The sequence below is a fragment of the Melanaphis sacchari genome, unplaced genomic scaffold (genome assembly GCF_002803265.2).
Source record: "Melanaphis sacchari strain LSU unplaced genomic scaffold, SCAv2.0 Contig147_pilon_pilon, whole genome shotgun sequence".
Classification (NCBI taxonomy): domain Eukaryota; kingdom Metazoa; phylum Arthropoda; class Insecta; order Hemiptera; family Aphididae; genus Melanaphis; species Melanaphis sacchari.
Window position 1 is genome coordinate 188,165 of NW_020270641.1, and position 14,219 is coordinate 202,383.

General features: G+C 26.0%; 2 protein-coding genes across 6 annotated transcripts; both read left to right on the plus strand.

Moving 5' to 3' along the window:
* The first annotated feature begins 168 nt into the window (after positions 1-168).
* On the plus strand, positions 169-10,219 carry LOC112591925 (ATPase family AAA domain-containing protein 2-like). Of its 5 annotated transcripts, none has more exons than XM_025335874.1 (19): positions 169-493; positions 1,793-1,876; positions 1,944-2,017; positions 2,082-2,201; positions 2,281-2,646; positions 2,712-2,945; positions 5,124-5,632; positions 5,968-6,216; positions 6,280-6,492; positions 6,662-6,843; positions 6,962-7,133; positions 7,299-7,484; positions 7,571-7,851; positions 8,126-8,526; positions 8,825-8,922; positions 9,021-9,084; positions 9,249-9,350; positions 9,486-9,688; positions 9,902-10,219. In XM_025335874.1, exons 2-19 carry the CDS (start codon positions 1,800-1,802, stop codon positions 9,968-9,970), a joined length of 3,600 nt encoding a protein of 1,199 aa, XP_025191659.1. In that variant the 5' UTR covers positions 169-493; positions 1,793-1,799; the 3' UTR covers positions 9,971-10,219. The 5 variants fall into 5 exon arrangements, with proteins under 5 accessions (XP_025191659.1, XP_025191662.1, XP_025191660.1 ...); XM_025335877.1 differs by having other exon boundaries at positions 169-482; XM_025335875.1 differs by having other exon boundaries at positions 169-475.
* A 1,394-nt stretch (positions 10,220-11,613) lies between these two features.
* LOC112591920 (cytochrome b-c1 complex subunit Rieske, mitochondrial) lies at positions 11,614-12,614 on the plus strand. The gene has a single exon (XM_025335862.1). The coding sequence runs from the start codon at positions 11,745-11,747 to the stop codon at positions 12,531-12,533; it is 789 nt and encodes a 262-aa protein (XP_025191647.1). The 5' UTR covers positions 11,614-11,744; the 3' UTR covers positions 12,534-12,614.
* Positions 12,615-14,219: the final 1,605 nt, after the last annotated feature.

The following is a 14,219-nucleotide window of genomic DNA, read 5'->3' on the forward strand; positions in this document are numbered from 1 at the left end:
CGCCTATCAAGCACTATAGCAGTGCAGCACCTACTACACGTCTACACTACACACTTCAAGTCACAGCCCGGGTGGTTTCGAAGTATCGAACCGTTCCACTCTTCGCGTCAACGGCTCGCTCTCGCGGTGCTCAAAGACGAGTATTATATGGTTGTGCTGGACGTTCTGGTATTACGATTTGCGATTGAACTCTAAAGTCAAAACTCGCAGTGTATGCACCACTCGCTTGTCGCGTCACATCCCGATATCCAAACCAAATCTCCTCCAACGACATCCACGGCATGCGACCGTCGACGTCACCTTTCACCAGCGCCCAGTCCGCGAACACCTGACGTAGAAATCCAATTTACGACTTAACGAGAAGGCGAGCTACCCCATCACCACTGCGAACGGTAACTCGTCCACCCGTTCGGGCAGCGTTTGCTGCTGTGCTCCTCACCTTTTGACGGCCAACGACACATCGGTCGGACGACTAGTGAGTAGTGAGTGACTGGTGAGTTTGAAACGGTTTTTGGCGGAACGATTTCGGAAGGCTCCCCCCCTCCCTCCGGAGACGCATGTGGACCGTGGTCCACGACTTGTCGTTGTTATTATTATTATCGGGTAGTGTGTGCGAGTGCGTACGCAAGTGAACGCTACCGAACACAATAGGCAATAGTAAATTGGCGGAATTTCTCTACTAACGAACACTTGCTTCAGTTTTTATTTGTTTTTCCTCGTTGTTTGATTCGTGTCAAATTTTTACCTATCTCGATCTTTTTGCGTCACGTTTAACCATCGTTATTTGCATGGGGTTTTCTGTTTTTTAAATTGAGTTCTATTTTTTACGTGTGTTATCAACGAGGTTGCTGGCCGCTGAGTAAAATGCACTCGACATCGTCATCATATCTACCAAATGTCCGAGTGATTGTAGATAGTGCACGGATTTCTGAATAATCACAGCAAATTGCAATGTGCATTGCTATTAAATCGTGAATTGTGACGTTTCTTCGTGTGATTGCATTAGTGCATTTGGTAGGTGTTTTTTTTTTTACGGTTACAGGACGATTGATTTTTATTGTTAAAGACCTCGTCATCCGTCCAGTAATTTCACGGTGATTAAAGTTCTTTACACTTATCTACCTATAACCTGCTAATTTATTGTAATGTTTATTTTTTCATTATTGAGTAGAAAGTTTTATGTACTTAGTTCATGTTAAATTAGCTTACCATTTTTTTTAATTTTATCCAAAGATATATGTTTGTATAACTGATTATCCAATTGACTTTATCCTTACTAAAATTAAACTGCATAGATTTTAAGTCTAGATACCTATTTAACATTGAAATAATACATAAAGTTGTAAAATATAATTTTCATGTTTTAATATAAATAGGTAAGATGAGTATTCATAAGTTTTTTAAAGTTGATAAATAATGATTTATAATTCTATTAATGTATATGTAATTTAATTAAAAAGGCTGATGTTCCATATTTAATTGATGGAGCCTTATTTGTTTTTAGGTATAATTCATCTATTTAAATGATTAAAAATCATCATTCAAATAAGTTAAATAAATACCAAATTTAAAAAGTTGTTTTAAATTTGAATAACTAACATAAAAACTGTAATTAAAGATAGTATTGTTAATGTGGTAACATTAGTTAGAATGTATGATATTAAGAAAAAAAACGTTTTTGAATTTGAGCATTCCAACAAATGACAAAACAAATCTGTGCTTAATTTTTTTGTTCTTTTATAGTATGATGAAATAATTTAATTGAAAAATTTTTTTTATAATATTTTTAAAGATACATAATGAGAAACCGAAGTAGATTTACAAGTCAATCTGATCAATCTGATGATCAAATTTTCACACCAGTGGTTCACACAAGGTAAAGTAACCTATTATATATTATATAGTATATCTGAATTATATTTATTTATGTATATAATGTTAAGGTCTAAATTTTCATCCATGCATCATACACGTGGAAGTAGTGATCGTCACGAAGGAGATGATTCTAACAATATAGGTAAAAATATTAGTATAATTTTTTAATTGTTTCTTAAATATTTCATTTTATTTTATCAATATAGAAGGAACTAGAAGAAGTACTAGAAAACGAAAATTAAAATATGAAAACTATAGTGATACTTGGATTGTTGGTTCACAAGCACTTAAAGGTTATCCAAATATGGTAAATGAAGAAGGAGATGGTAAACTTTATATTATTTTCATAACTTTTATTGACAACAATATTTAAGCATATATCTAATAAATATGTTTTTCATTTAGTTGAACGTAGAATTACCAGAAATTATAGATTGAAACAAGTAGTAGATGATGATGAAGAGGAGGACGAAGAAGATGATGATGCTAATGTTACTACTGAAGTTAATGCAGATAACCAAGAAAATGAAGAAGAAGAAGTAGAAGAAGAAGGAGAAAAAGAAGAAACCAATCATAACTCATCACAAAGTAATGGTCCTAAACATGAAGGTAAACATGTGTCAATTTCAACTGAAAATAATGATAGTCGTCCAAGAACAAGGAGAGCTGTAGCTGAAGCTAGTGATAAATCTAATGACCAAAATGTTGATAATGTTGATTTATATACTCGTATAAAACGTACACGAAATAAAAATCAAGCTAAACCTAATAGTAAGTTTAATTTATACTATACATTTATTAAAAATTAATGTACTTTGTGTAATTTAATTTAATAGTTGCCACGGAACAAAGCAGTGATGAATCCATGAGTTCTGAAGAATTAAATAACTTGAATATTGAAGACTATTTAACATCTATTAAAAAGTTAAATGGCAAAAAAAAAAGAAGGACTATAAGATTAAAACAATGTAGTATAAGACAATCCAATCGACCAAGGTATTATAGATACAGTTTGCGTAAAATTAAACCTACTGTTCAAAGATTTCAAATACATTCTGAAAAAAATACAAGTAAGTTTTATGGGTACCTTTTATATTTTGTTATTTTAATAAGTATACTTAATAATTGATAAACAATTATTTTCATATAGTGAAGAAACCCTTATTATTCAATTATCCTCATGTTTAAATTAATGGTCCATCGTTTTTTCATAAATAATTACTAAAAGAAATCTATTAATTAATTTTTCATTTTATGTACTGATTTATTGAATATAATTGGGAAAAACTAACAAATAAATACTCTCGTCAAATCATTTTTTTACATAAAATAAAAATTATCAAAAATAAGGTCACATGTATTTTTATGAGTGCTGAGTTTTAATTTTTTTTTTTTTTTATTATACCAAAATTATTATGTATTCAAATATTCTTATAAAATTAGTACACAATTTCAAGTATATTTTTATTTGAATTTTACAATTTAGTAAATAAGTTTTTGTTAAGTTGCGTACATTTCAAATAAATGATTAAAATAAAAATTGTCATCATATTCAACATTATAATGTTTAATAATAATTGAGCACAGATTTTTATGCTTTAAACAGTTACAAAATATAATATTAATTTAATAACTTATAATAATGAATTACTTCAAATGTCATGAACAATTTTTACTTTAATATGCAATACATTTCAAAATTTAAAAAATATGGAATAATTATTAAATATACAGCAATTTGTAAATAATAATTCACCATTTGATTTAAATTATTATAATAGTAGAGATAACTGATAAAAATCCAAATAAATGAAGAAAAAAAAGTGTTATAGAAATCTGCGCTCTGGTTATGATTTATCCTCAAATAATTTTTATTATAACCCAAAAAAATAAAATCATAAGAACTTCAAATAATCCAATACTCCTTGGATTATAATTTTCTATTTAAAATATACAATGAAATTAATGACTTTTAATAAAAGCTTGTAATATTATAACATATAATATTTATAGTTTGTTTTTTAAAAAAAATAGCTTAACCTATTGTATTATTACTAGATAAATAAATTACAAATTGCAATTTTAAAAATATAAATTTAAATATCCTTAGAAATATAGGCTCGTAATTAATCTTTGTCACTTAGAATCATTATTATGCACAATAATTAATCATTTAAATAAAGTTTTAGACGTCTATTAAAGTAACCTATTTAATGACAAAGTACAAACAACACTTTGTATACAGCAGACCTACTTCCCCGGTTTTTAATTAAATTTTTTTTTTCATAGTTCATTATTATATAATTTTTTCATATTCATTTTCAGCTTTAGAATTAGCTTAATTTCTTTATGTTATTAACATCCTGTATGTTAATGTTTGAAAAATAAAATGTCTGTATTGTATCTTAGTAACCATATATATTATATATTATTATTTATATAATAATTATAATTTTGAATATCAGGTAATTTTTTCTAAAAATAAACATAAATAATTCCTTGATTGAAGAGCTATGTGTTAAAATCAATTATTAATTTGCAATTTTATAAAAGTAATGTACCTAACAGTTGTCATATTTAAACAGTAGGAATATTTTTGTTTGATTGTTACATAATGTAAAAATGTAACACTTCATTTATTTCTATGCATATTTTCAGTGAATTTTGTTATTTATTATTTATAATAATTAAAAGAAAACTATATTTCTAAAAACTATATTAGCAAAAATAAATTGTTTTTGTAGCTTTTAATTTCACCATCTACCAATCTATGACCACTAAGTACCGTTATAAGTTTCTGTTATTAAATTTACATTGATATACATCATTTTTAAACTCAATAATGTATATAATTTTTCTCTTAGGTAAAATATGACATATTTAAGCAAGAAATTTTTATTTTTAAGAAGACATGTGTTATAAGTTTATTTTGTTGTATATTTATCCATTATCAATTTTATTTTAAAGGTATTATCAATGCTCTCTTGTCAATATTATTTTTCAAAATTAAAAATGCTCATTACTTACCTAATTTAAAATTACATTAATGAAAAAAACACTACTAATATTCTTACCTCTCATTTTATATTAAGTTAAATTTCTTTTATGTTTAAACTAACTACACAAAAATAATTCTGCTGAATCCAAATTTGTTATGATTTGTATATTTTAATGACAAAAACAACACTTGCAGGTATTAAGTCTTGTTTATAGTAATATTTTTATATATTTCTATTAATTATTTATAGGAGCTATAAAAACTCCTTCAAAAATGGTGAATGGTCCAAGAAAACGTCGTTCTTCATCTTCATCTGATTCTAGTTCTTCTGGTATATCTGATAATGATTTAGAAACATCTGTCAATCAAACTCAAGTTATTAAAAAACCCAAAGGTCACACAAGAGATGAAAAAAATAAAAATAAAACCTCTCTAGAAGATATAAAACCAATTGTAGTTGACAGTGGTATTGGTTTTCATAATATTGGTGGCTTACAAGAACACATTGACTGTCTTCGAGAAATGGTTGTTTTCCCAATGATTTATAGAAATGTTTTTGAAATGTTTGAACAACATCCAGCTAAAGGAGTGATTTTCCATGGACCACCTGGAACAGGTAAAACACTGCTTGCCAGAGCATTAGCCAATGAATGTAGTAAAGGTGGACAAAAAGTATCATTTTTTGTACGTAAAAGTGCTGATGTATTATGCAAATGGGTTGGTGAATCAGAAAGACAACTTAGACTTCTTTTTGATAAGGTAAAGTATATAATGTTTTAATTTAATTTTTTTTTCATACAATATCATAAATATAATCAATATTATAGTCGGTTATGTCTTTAATTTTTGTATTTTCTCTGTCTGATACTTAAAATAAGTGATATTTATAATAATGAATTATAAAAATTAATGTAAACTAGTTACATTATTTTATGAATAATTATATGTTTTACCTGAAGGTTTTCGAGTTCAAAGTTCCTATTTTTTTGTATTGGAAATAAATTTGAAACTGTTTCAGTTTAATTTTTAATTACTATATTTTATAAGCAGCATTATAAAAATCTGATAATTTTTAGTTATTTTTTTATTTTCAGGCAAAAGAAATGAAACCTTCTATTATATTCTTTGATGAACTTGATGGATTAGTACCAGTACGTTCAGGAAAACAAGATCAAGTACATAATAGCATTGTTACCACAATGTTGGCTATGATGGATGGATTAGAAAACCGTGGTGATGTCATTGTTATTGGTGCCACAAATCGTATTGATTCTATTGATCCTGCTCTTAGGAGACCTGGTCGATTTGATAAAGAGCTTTATTTTCCTCTCCCAACAGATAAAGTAACAATGAATAATTCCTTAAAATTAAGCCTCTTGCCCTGAAACTAAATTTGTTTATTACAGGAAAGATTACAAATATTACGTATTGTAACTAGCAAATGGAAAAATATTCCAGAAAATGAAACATTAATAAAATTAGCTGAAGAAACTGTTGGTTATACAGGTGCTGATTTGAATTCTCTGTGTTCTGAATCAGTATTGCAGGCATTAAATCGTACATATCCACAAATTTATAAAACATCAAAAAGACTACTCTTAGATTTAGAAAAAATTCTGGTATTATTTATTTTATTTTATTTTATTAAATTGATTCTTTATCAGAGTTTTTTTTATTAATTATTACTGTAATAAAGTTGTTCAAAGCAATAAACCATTTTAGGATTCTAATTGGTTTTTTAACTTAAAAATTTTCTTTTAAAATATTCTAATACAACATTCATTTTAGGTAAAACTCGAAGATTTTGAAAAAGCCATGAGTAAAATTGTACCAACTACTGAGCGCAACATTGTACTCAATCCTAAAAAACTTCCAAGTATTTACCGTCCATTATATGAAAATGTTCTGAGTGATTTTATATCCTATATAAGTAAAATCTTTCCAGAACTCAAATCTCAATCAAATCAAAGGTAATGTTCATTATGTTCATTATTTGTTTATTATACTGGTATTAATATGTGTAAATAAATTTCATTTAATTCCATTAATAAAAAGTATAAAATTATTATTTTATTATTTACTTATTAGACTGAGAGTAGCAAAAGCTCCTCGCCTTCTGGTTCACAGTTTATCGGATTCAAAAAATGTTTTGGTTGTTCCAGCGCTTCTACAGCATTTTGAAAATTGTTATAGACATACATTAAGCTGTACAACATTACATAGCAATTCAGTATATTCTCCCGAAGAAGCTATTGTACAAGTAATACTATTATAAATTACTTTAACTATTACATAGTTTTCAAAATGTATTACGAATACTTAATATTATAATCAAATTTAATTACATTTTTATTAGATAACTATTTCTTTGTATTATTCATTTTATTCCTAAATTTTTTACTAAATTTATCTTGTTTTGTTTCAGATTTTTAAAGAACTTCCTAAACATCTTCCTGCAATTTTATTTATTCCAAATATCGGTGAATTTTGGTCCAGTTTAACATATTCTTTACAAAAATTGTTCTTAGAATTATTGGAATCATTAGATATTACTCTTCCTGTGTTCATATTTGCAACATCATCTTATGATTTCAAAGATTTGCCAAAAGAAGTAATAAATATTTACAATAATATAGCTTGTATTTTTGAATATAAATATTATATTTGTAATATAATTCATTATTATTTTTTTTACAGATATCATACATATTTTCTGGTGATAAAAGAAAATATACTATTCCCAATCCATCATTAAAGGCTGTAGAATCGTTATTCTATCTATTACTTGATAAAGCCCTTACACCACCTATTGTAATTAATGAACAATCATTAGAAGAATTACCTATAGCTCCTTTACCTAGTCCTCCAAAATTAAGTGAATCCGAATTAAAAAATATTATTTGTCAAGAAGAAAATACATTAAGAGAACTTAGAATATTTTTACGAGACATTTGTGCCAAACTTGCTCGCAATAAACAGTAAGTTTTTTTTTATTAAATATTTTTTTAACTTTAAATTTCTTTTAGCTATATTTTTTAAGAAAGTTCTTTTTAGAGTTTTAATTATTAATTAAAGATAACGAAAAATACTAATTTTATAGTCAGATATGTTTACTCACTGAATACTTCCACTAATATAATATAAAAATTTAATATTCATAATCCTGTATATTTTTTTTTTTTAATTTTTAGAAATTTCTGAACATTAATTGAATTATACAAACTGATTTGTTCATAACTTTATTTGCTTTAGATTTTTCATGTTTACAAAGCCAGTTGACATAGAAGAAGTACCTGATTATTTAGATATTATCAAGGAACCTATGGACTTAGAAACTCTTATGAGTAAAATTGATAAACATAGTTACATTTGTGCCAGAGACTTTTTAGATGATATTGATCTTATTGTAAGAAATGCATTGGAATATAACCCAGATAAAAGTGCAGAAGATAAACATATTAGACATAGAGCTTGTTCTTTAAGAGATAAAGCATATGCTTTTATCAAAGCAGAAATGGACTCTGATTTTGAAGATACTTGTCGAGATATCAGAGATAAACGCAAAAAGCGTAATGCTACTGAGATTGAACAAACTTGTGTTCCTGATTTCGTACATACAATAAAAAAAGAACATCAGATGGTAGATAAAGATGGTAATTACTAATCTAAATTTACTTATTTTGTATTTTGAGTTAAGTAAAAAACATTTTATTTTATTATACATTATTTATCCCTTTATACTGTACTGTATTAAATATTATATTTTTATTTTTAAAATTTAACACCTTTCTAAACATAATCACAATAAATAAATAAATACACAATAATAAGTAATGTTAGTAATATTACTATAATAGTAAAATTATTGTTACCCAAAACACCCTATGTTTATGCATCTGGTTTTATACACTTTTATATATTAAATAAATAAAAATTTATAATTTCTTTCAGATCATAATGAAGATAATAACAGTAGGAAGAAAAAACGTCGTAATATGTGGCAAAAAGGTTTAACCCCTAAAAAGAAAAAATACTCTAAACATTTCAAGGTATATCATTTTTATTAATTTAATTAAACTTATTTTTGGTATTTTGTAAATATTCTGTTACTTAATCACATTTTAATGTTTTACTTCAATTGATTCAGGATCATGATGACAATACAGTTAATGAGAATACTAGTAATCACACAGTTAATGGAATTGAAAGTCGTAAGTGTTAAATAATTAATATGTATATTCCTTTAATATTTCCCTGTATACAAGATTACTCAATTTATAAGTGTAATTATATATACATTAGTGTTTTTTTATTTATCTTTTACTAAGCAGTTAAGTATATATATATATTACATATTATGTAAATGCATTTTTAGTTAACGGAGCTGATGAAAGTAGTAATGATAGCAATCATTCTTTGGTGTGGGTAGACCGGTCAACTTCACCCAGTCCTACTCCTAATGAAAGTAACCAATTAGGTTAGTAATATTTTTAATAAAAGTTAAAACACATCATTTTAGTTCTTAAGTTAATAATTTTTTGTTGAAAACTTATTTTGTTATGAATTATAATTATTATACAATTTTTTTTAATTAAACATCATTTATGTATAGAGTTATCATTACCAGTCGTTACCAAACAAGAACTTAAAATTGATAAAAACCTATTTAGTGCATTCATATGTAAAGATATTATGACATTTTGGGAAGAAATAGACAATTATAATATTGATGATGGAATTATTGATTTGTTTTCATTACTCGATAATAAAATTAGTCAATATTTACAAATATGGGATCGATCCACCCTAGTTACGGTATTAGTTTGAACTTGTTATATTATTTCTTATGTTTAAAAATAAAATAAAGAATTATATTTTAAAAATCTACAATAATATAGTATTATATAAATATTAACTTATTTATAAAAAACATTTTATATCTAGGCTTTTAAGTGCTAAGTTCATTAATTATTTATCAGATTAAATTTTGCTTTATTCTGTAATAAATCATTTGGATTTTTTTTATAGGAGTTAAAGGCAGAATTTGAAGAATTTAAACTTCAATACATTAAAGATCTTGAAGAAAAGAATTCATAAATATATTTTACATCTTTCTGTACCAAACTGCCAAAGACATTTTTAGTTGAACATCTTATTACATGGTAAATTATGGTAAATAAGTATATATTTGAACTGTATTAATTTTTTGTTGGTCCTGAATCAGTTTTATACTGCCATTTTATTTTTAATTTATCTGATTATTATTATTTTTATTTTTTTTATTGAAATATTAAATTTCATGTTTCCATAAATATAAGCTTGTAACTAAAATGTTGTTGTAATCTTAGATATGTTGTAATTTTTAATAAACTAACTGTGAATTTAGCTTATTATTATTTTTTTAAACTATACTCTAAACTTTATTAAAAATTGATTTTCTTTCATATAAATTTATGAAATAAAGAAAGAAAGTAAAATGAAATTTTGGAACTACCCAATAGCTTATGGATCTTAGTCAAAATATTTTTTTTTTTTTTAATTAGAGTATAGCCTCTGTAATATACTAAGTTACGAGTATAATACATCATTAATCATATGTAATTAATAAGTGTGCTAAATTTTGATTAAAGAATATTTTTGAAATATATTAATTAACTTAGTGATTGTAATTTAATTTTCTATTAGTATTGCAATAGGTTGCCATTACTTACAGTTTATATAATGTGTTAGGTATTGTTTTTAATGTTAATACTCTATAACTAAGTATTACCATAAATTAGGTCTTGGATAATGATAAATATTAATAACTTAATTTGAATATCTTATTTTTTACAATAAATTCTTATAAAAAAAGAAACTAATAAAATTTATGCATGTACTATAATAAACATTAGACACTACACAATACTACAGATTATCTCATATTTCAATGATAATAATTAATATAGTGGCATGGTGCTATAGGCTAAAATGCCTCTCTGTTTTCCTATTCACCTATTTTTCTTTGTTTTACCCATAATTTCAAATAACTCCAAGGAAATATTCTCAAAGTACCAAATTGGTAGCCTTAAAACTATGTCTTGAATGTTTCTAGAAGGGAAAGTCTAAAGACAACGCCATACAACACAAACATTTATATTGTAAGTTGTAAAAAATACATGGACAAGATTAAATGCCTTATTAAAATGTTAATTTGGTTAAACATGTTAAAACTTCCAAATCAGAAATCACGATTTACAGTTTTTATTATAAACTCGATGCTTCAACGATTGTAGACAATAAACACGGTCTGAGCTATCGCCAAAGGTAGCATGAATAGAAGTGATTAGTGAGAATTCTGAATTAAGTAGAATTTATTCACAGATTACGTACAAATAGTAAAAATACTATTTTTATGCATCTGAAAGTTTATTGGTTTCTATAGACCACTCTATATAGTATCTAAGGATAAGGAATAAGGATACGTTTATAATATATATTTAGTAGTGGTTTTGTATATCGAACTAAATCAATATGACCACATACTACGAAATAAATAATTAATATTATTATCTTAAATGTCGTCTGTACGGTTCAATCATTATCATCATCTGCAGTGCCCTGCATATAAGCACAGAGCAATGCATAAGTCATCGGTCTTTGGAACTATTTGGCCCTACTGTTTATCGAGGTATACACTAGTTTTTATCAATGTTACCAGCCTGCTACCATATATTTATCATAATATCATATGTATTCGGAGATAATAGATCGCAAAATCAAGTAAGGTCAGCCCTAGTTTTCAACCTTTTTTTTTTTCGGCAACAGTGGTGAATTAAAGATTTTCACTTCATTGTTTCATACCTAGTATTATTATTACAATTCATTAACCATGTTCCGTAACATTTCTACTGCGGTGAAAGGATGTACCGAAGTCGTGGCCACCACATCCACCAAGGTGCCGTGCGCAGGTAAATCGTCTAAACAAACCGTGCCGTCTAAGCCAATCTACCTGACCAACTTCACCATGCAAAGTAATCTGTTGTCCAAGAAAGCATTAACTGCAGTTACCGCGACCCAAATTCGTTTGGTCCACACCGATTTCAAGATCCCAGATTATAGCGATTACCGTCGTAACTCTGTGAAGGATCCGAGTGCTTCTAATCGCGACACCTATGAAAGTAGAAATGCCTTTACTTACATGGTTTTGGGTACTGCCGTTACTGGCACAATGTTTTGCGCTAAGGCAATCGTTCACAAGTTTGTCTTATCAATGGCGCCAGCTGCTGATGTCTTGGCCATGGCTTCCATAGAAGTTAACCTTAATGATATACCAGAGGGCAAGAATGCAACCATCAAATGGAGAGGAAAACCATTGTTCGTTAGACATCGTACACCCACAGAAATTGAAGCAGAGCAAAAAACTACTCTGGCTGAACTCAGAGACCCGGAAGACGATTCTGTCAGAGTTCAAAAACCTGAATGGTTGGTAATCGTTGGAGTATGCACTCATTTAGGTTGTGTACCAATTGCCAATGCAGGAGATTGGGGTGGTTATTACTGCCCGTGTCACGGTTCACATTATGATGCAGCTGGTAGAATTCGTAAAGGACCTGCACCAACAAATATGGAAGTACCACCTTATAAATTCATTAACGATAATACACTTCTTGTAGGTTAACGTGTATATTCAAGTTTTTGTCTTTAGATGTTGTACGTTGTTAACATTTTTTTAAATATATGTAATCCTGCTATCTGAAATTTTCTTTTGAATTTAAAGTTTGAACATGCAATCTTAAATTTATGTTCAATAGTATATAATTTATGATAAACATTTCATGTAATTTCAAAGACCTAGCTAAATATTACTCTAAAGAAAATATTGTATAATTTATCAACAAACTAAAATATAAATAAAAAAATTATCAACACTGAAATTGTAAATATTTGTTCTAAAACATAATTTCACAATAATAAAAGTCACTCTTCTGTATTGAATTGTTATTCAATCGTAAACATACATTATTAGGTATTGAATAAGTAACTGTAATCATTGTACCTAATGGATATGTTATTTTTTAATTCAATGATAAATCATAACATGAAAAACAATATTCTGAACAGACAGTCTTTTAGGCCCTTAGTAGTATTTTATTATAAATATCTTTATTTTATGATGTATTTTTTTATATTGATATTATAACTATTTATTTTACTATTTTTAATATACTAATACAGTAGATGAATTAATTTTTGCCAAAAATATTAAATTTATTACACATTATTAATATTTAATTATTATAATTTATAATATTATATATTTATAAAATTTATAATTATTCTAATTAACTTTTTAGTCAATACCGCCTTATCATAAACAGTGTAAATCAACTCTAAATGAAAATTTCCAATAGCATAAAATTAATTTAAATATTTTGCAAAAGATATTATACATATAATATATAATAATGCGTGTAAAATTATTAAAACTTCAACAAAAATATTTTTAAATTAAGTACTTACAACAAATTAATTAAAATCATTTTTTATTTAAATATTTAATTTCAAGAACATTTCAATAATTTTTAATTACAAAATAATTTGCACGTTTTTATAATTTTATCAAAATATGAACTTTAAATGCATTTAAAAATATTAAACATGTATCTTTAATATTTTTAATTAGTTATTATAACAACTTATAATTTATAAGTAACCTTGAATTTAATTTTTAAGATTTTTGACCAAGCAAATAATTTTTATCAATGCATAGATATATAAAGAAAAAAAATCAAAATGTCTAATATCTATAAATAGCCAAAATTATTTCATGTTTAAAAAATGCTAATAAAAACTTTAGGTGCTAAGTATTTATTATCATTCATCTATATCTTTAACTTTTAAATACAACGCAATTATAGATACTTTAAATATTCACCAAATTTTTATGCTAGTATTCCTATATTTATTTCCTAGTATAATTTTTAAATTCGTAAAGCTGTTTTTGAATTATTTATAAACATTTAAAGTTATTATTTATTTATATTTTATTTTTTTTTTATACGTGTCAATACAAATTTTTTTGGATTTGTCCAAACCTTAAAAATTTAATATCAGTTTTTTTGTATATAAATTCTTCATGTGCCAATTAAAAATTATCAAAAATACATAGGTCATAATGAATTTATTTTCAATGAGCGTTTAAAATTAGAAATTTGACAAATTAAATGAAAATCTCTAAAATTTGGAAATTATTTTGCAGTTAAAAATTCCTAGTATTAATTAATATTCATATCTTAGGTTTAACAATGTAGTACAAATTACAATGTTTCTCAAAAATGTCTATGATAATATCACACACTACTTT

Excerpts from the sequence above, each read along its gene's own strand:
- LOC112591925 (XM_025335874.1), top strand. The coding sequence starts at position 1,800 with ATGAGAAACCGAAGTAGATTTACAAGTCAATCTGATCAATCTGATGAT. Across the intron at positions 5,633-5,967 it reads TTAGACTTCTTTTTGATAAG|GCAAAAGAAATGAAACCTTC; the intron begins GTAAAGTATATA and ends TTTTATTTTCAG. Across the intron at positions 7,134-7,298 it reads CCGAAGAAGCTATTGTACAA|ATTTTTAAAGAACTTCCTAA; the intron begins GTAATACTATTA and ends GTTTTGTTTCAG.
- LOC112591920 (XM_025335862.1), top strand. The coding sequence starts at position 11,745 with ATGTTCCGTAACATTTCTACTGCGGTGAAAGGATGTACCGAAGTCGTG.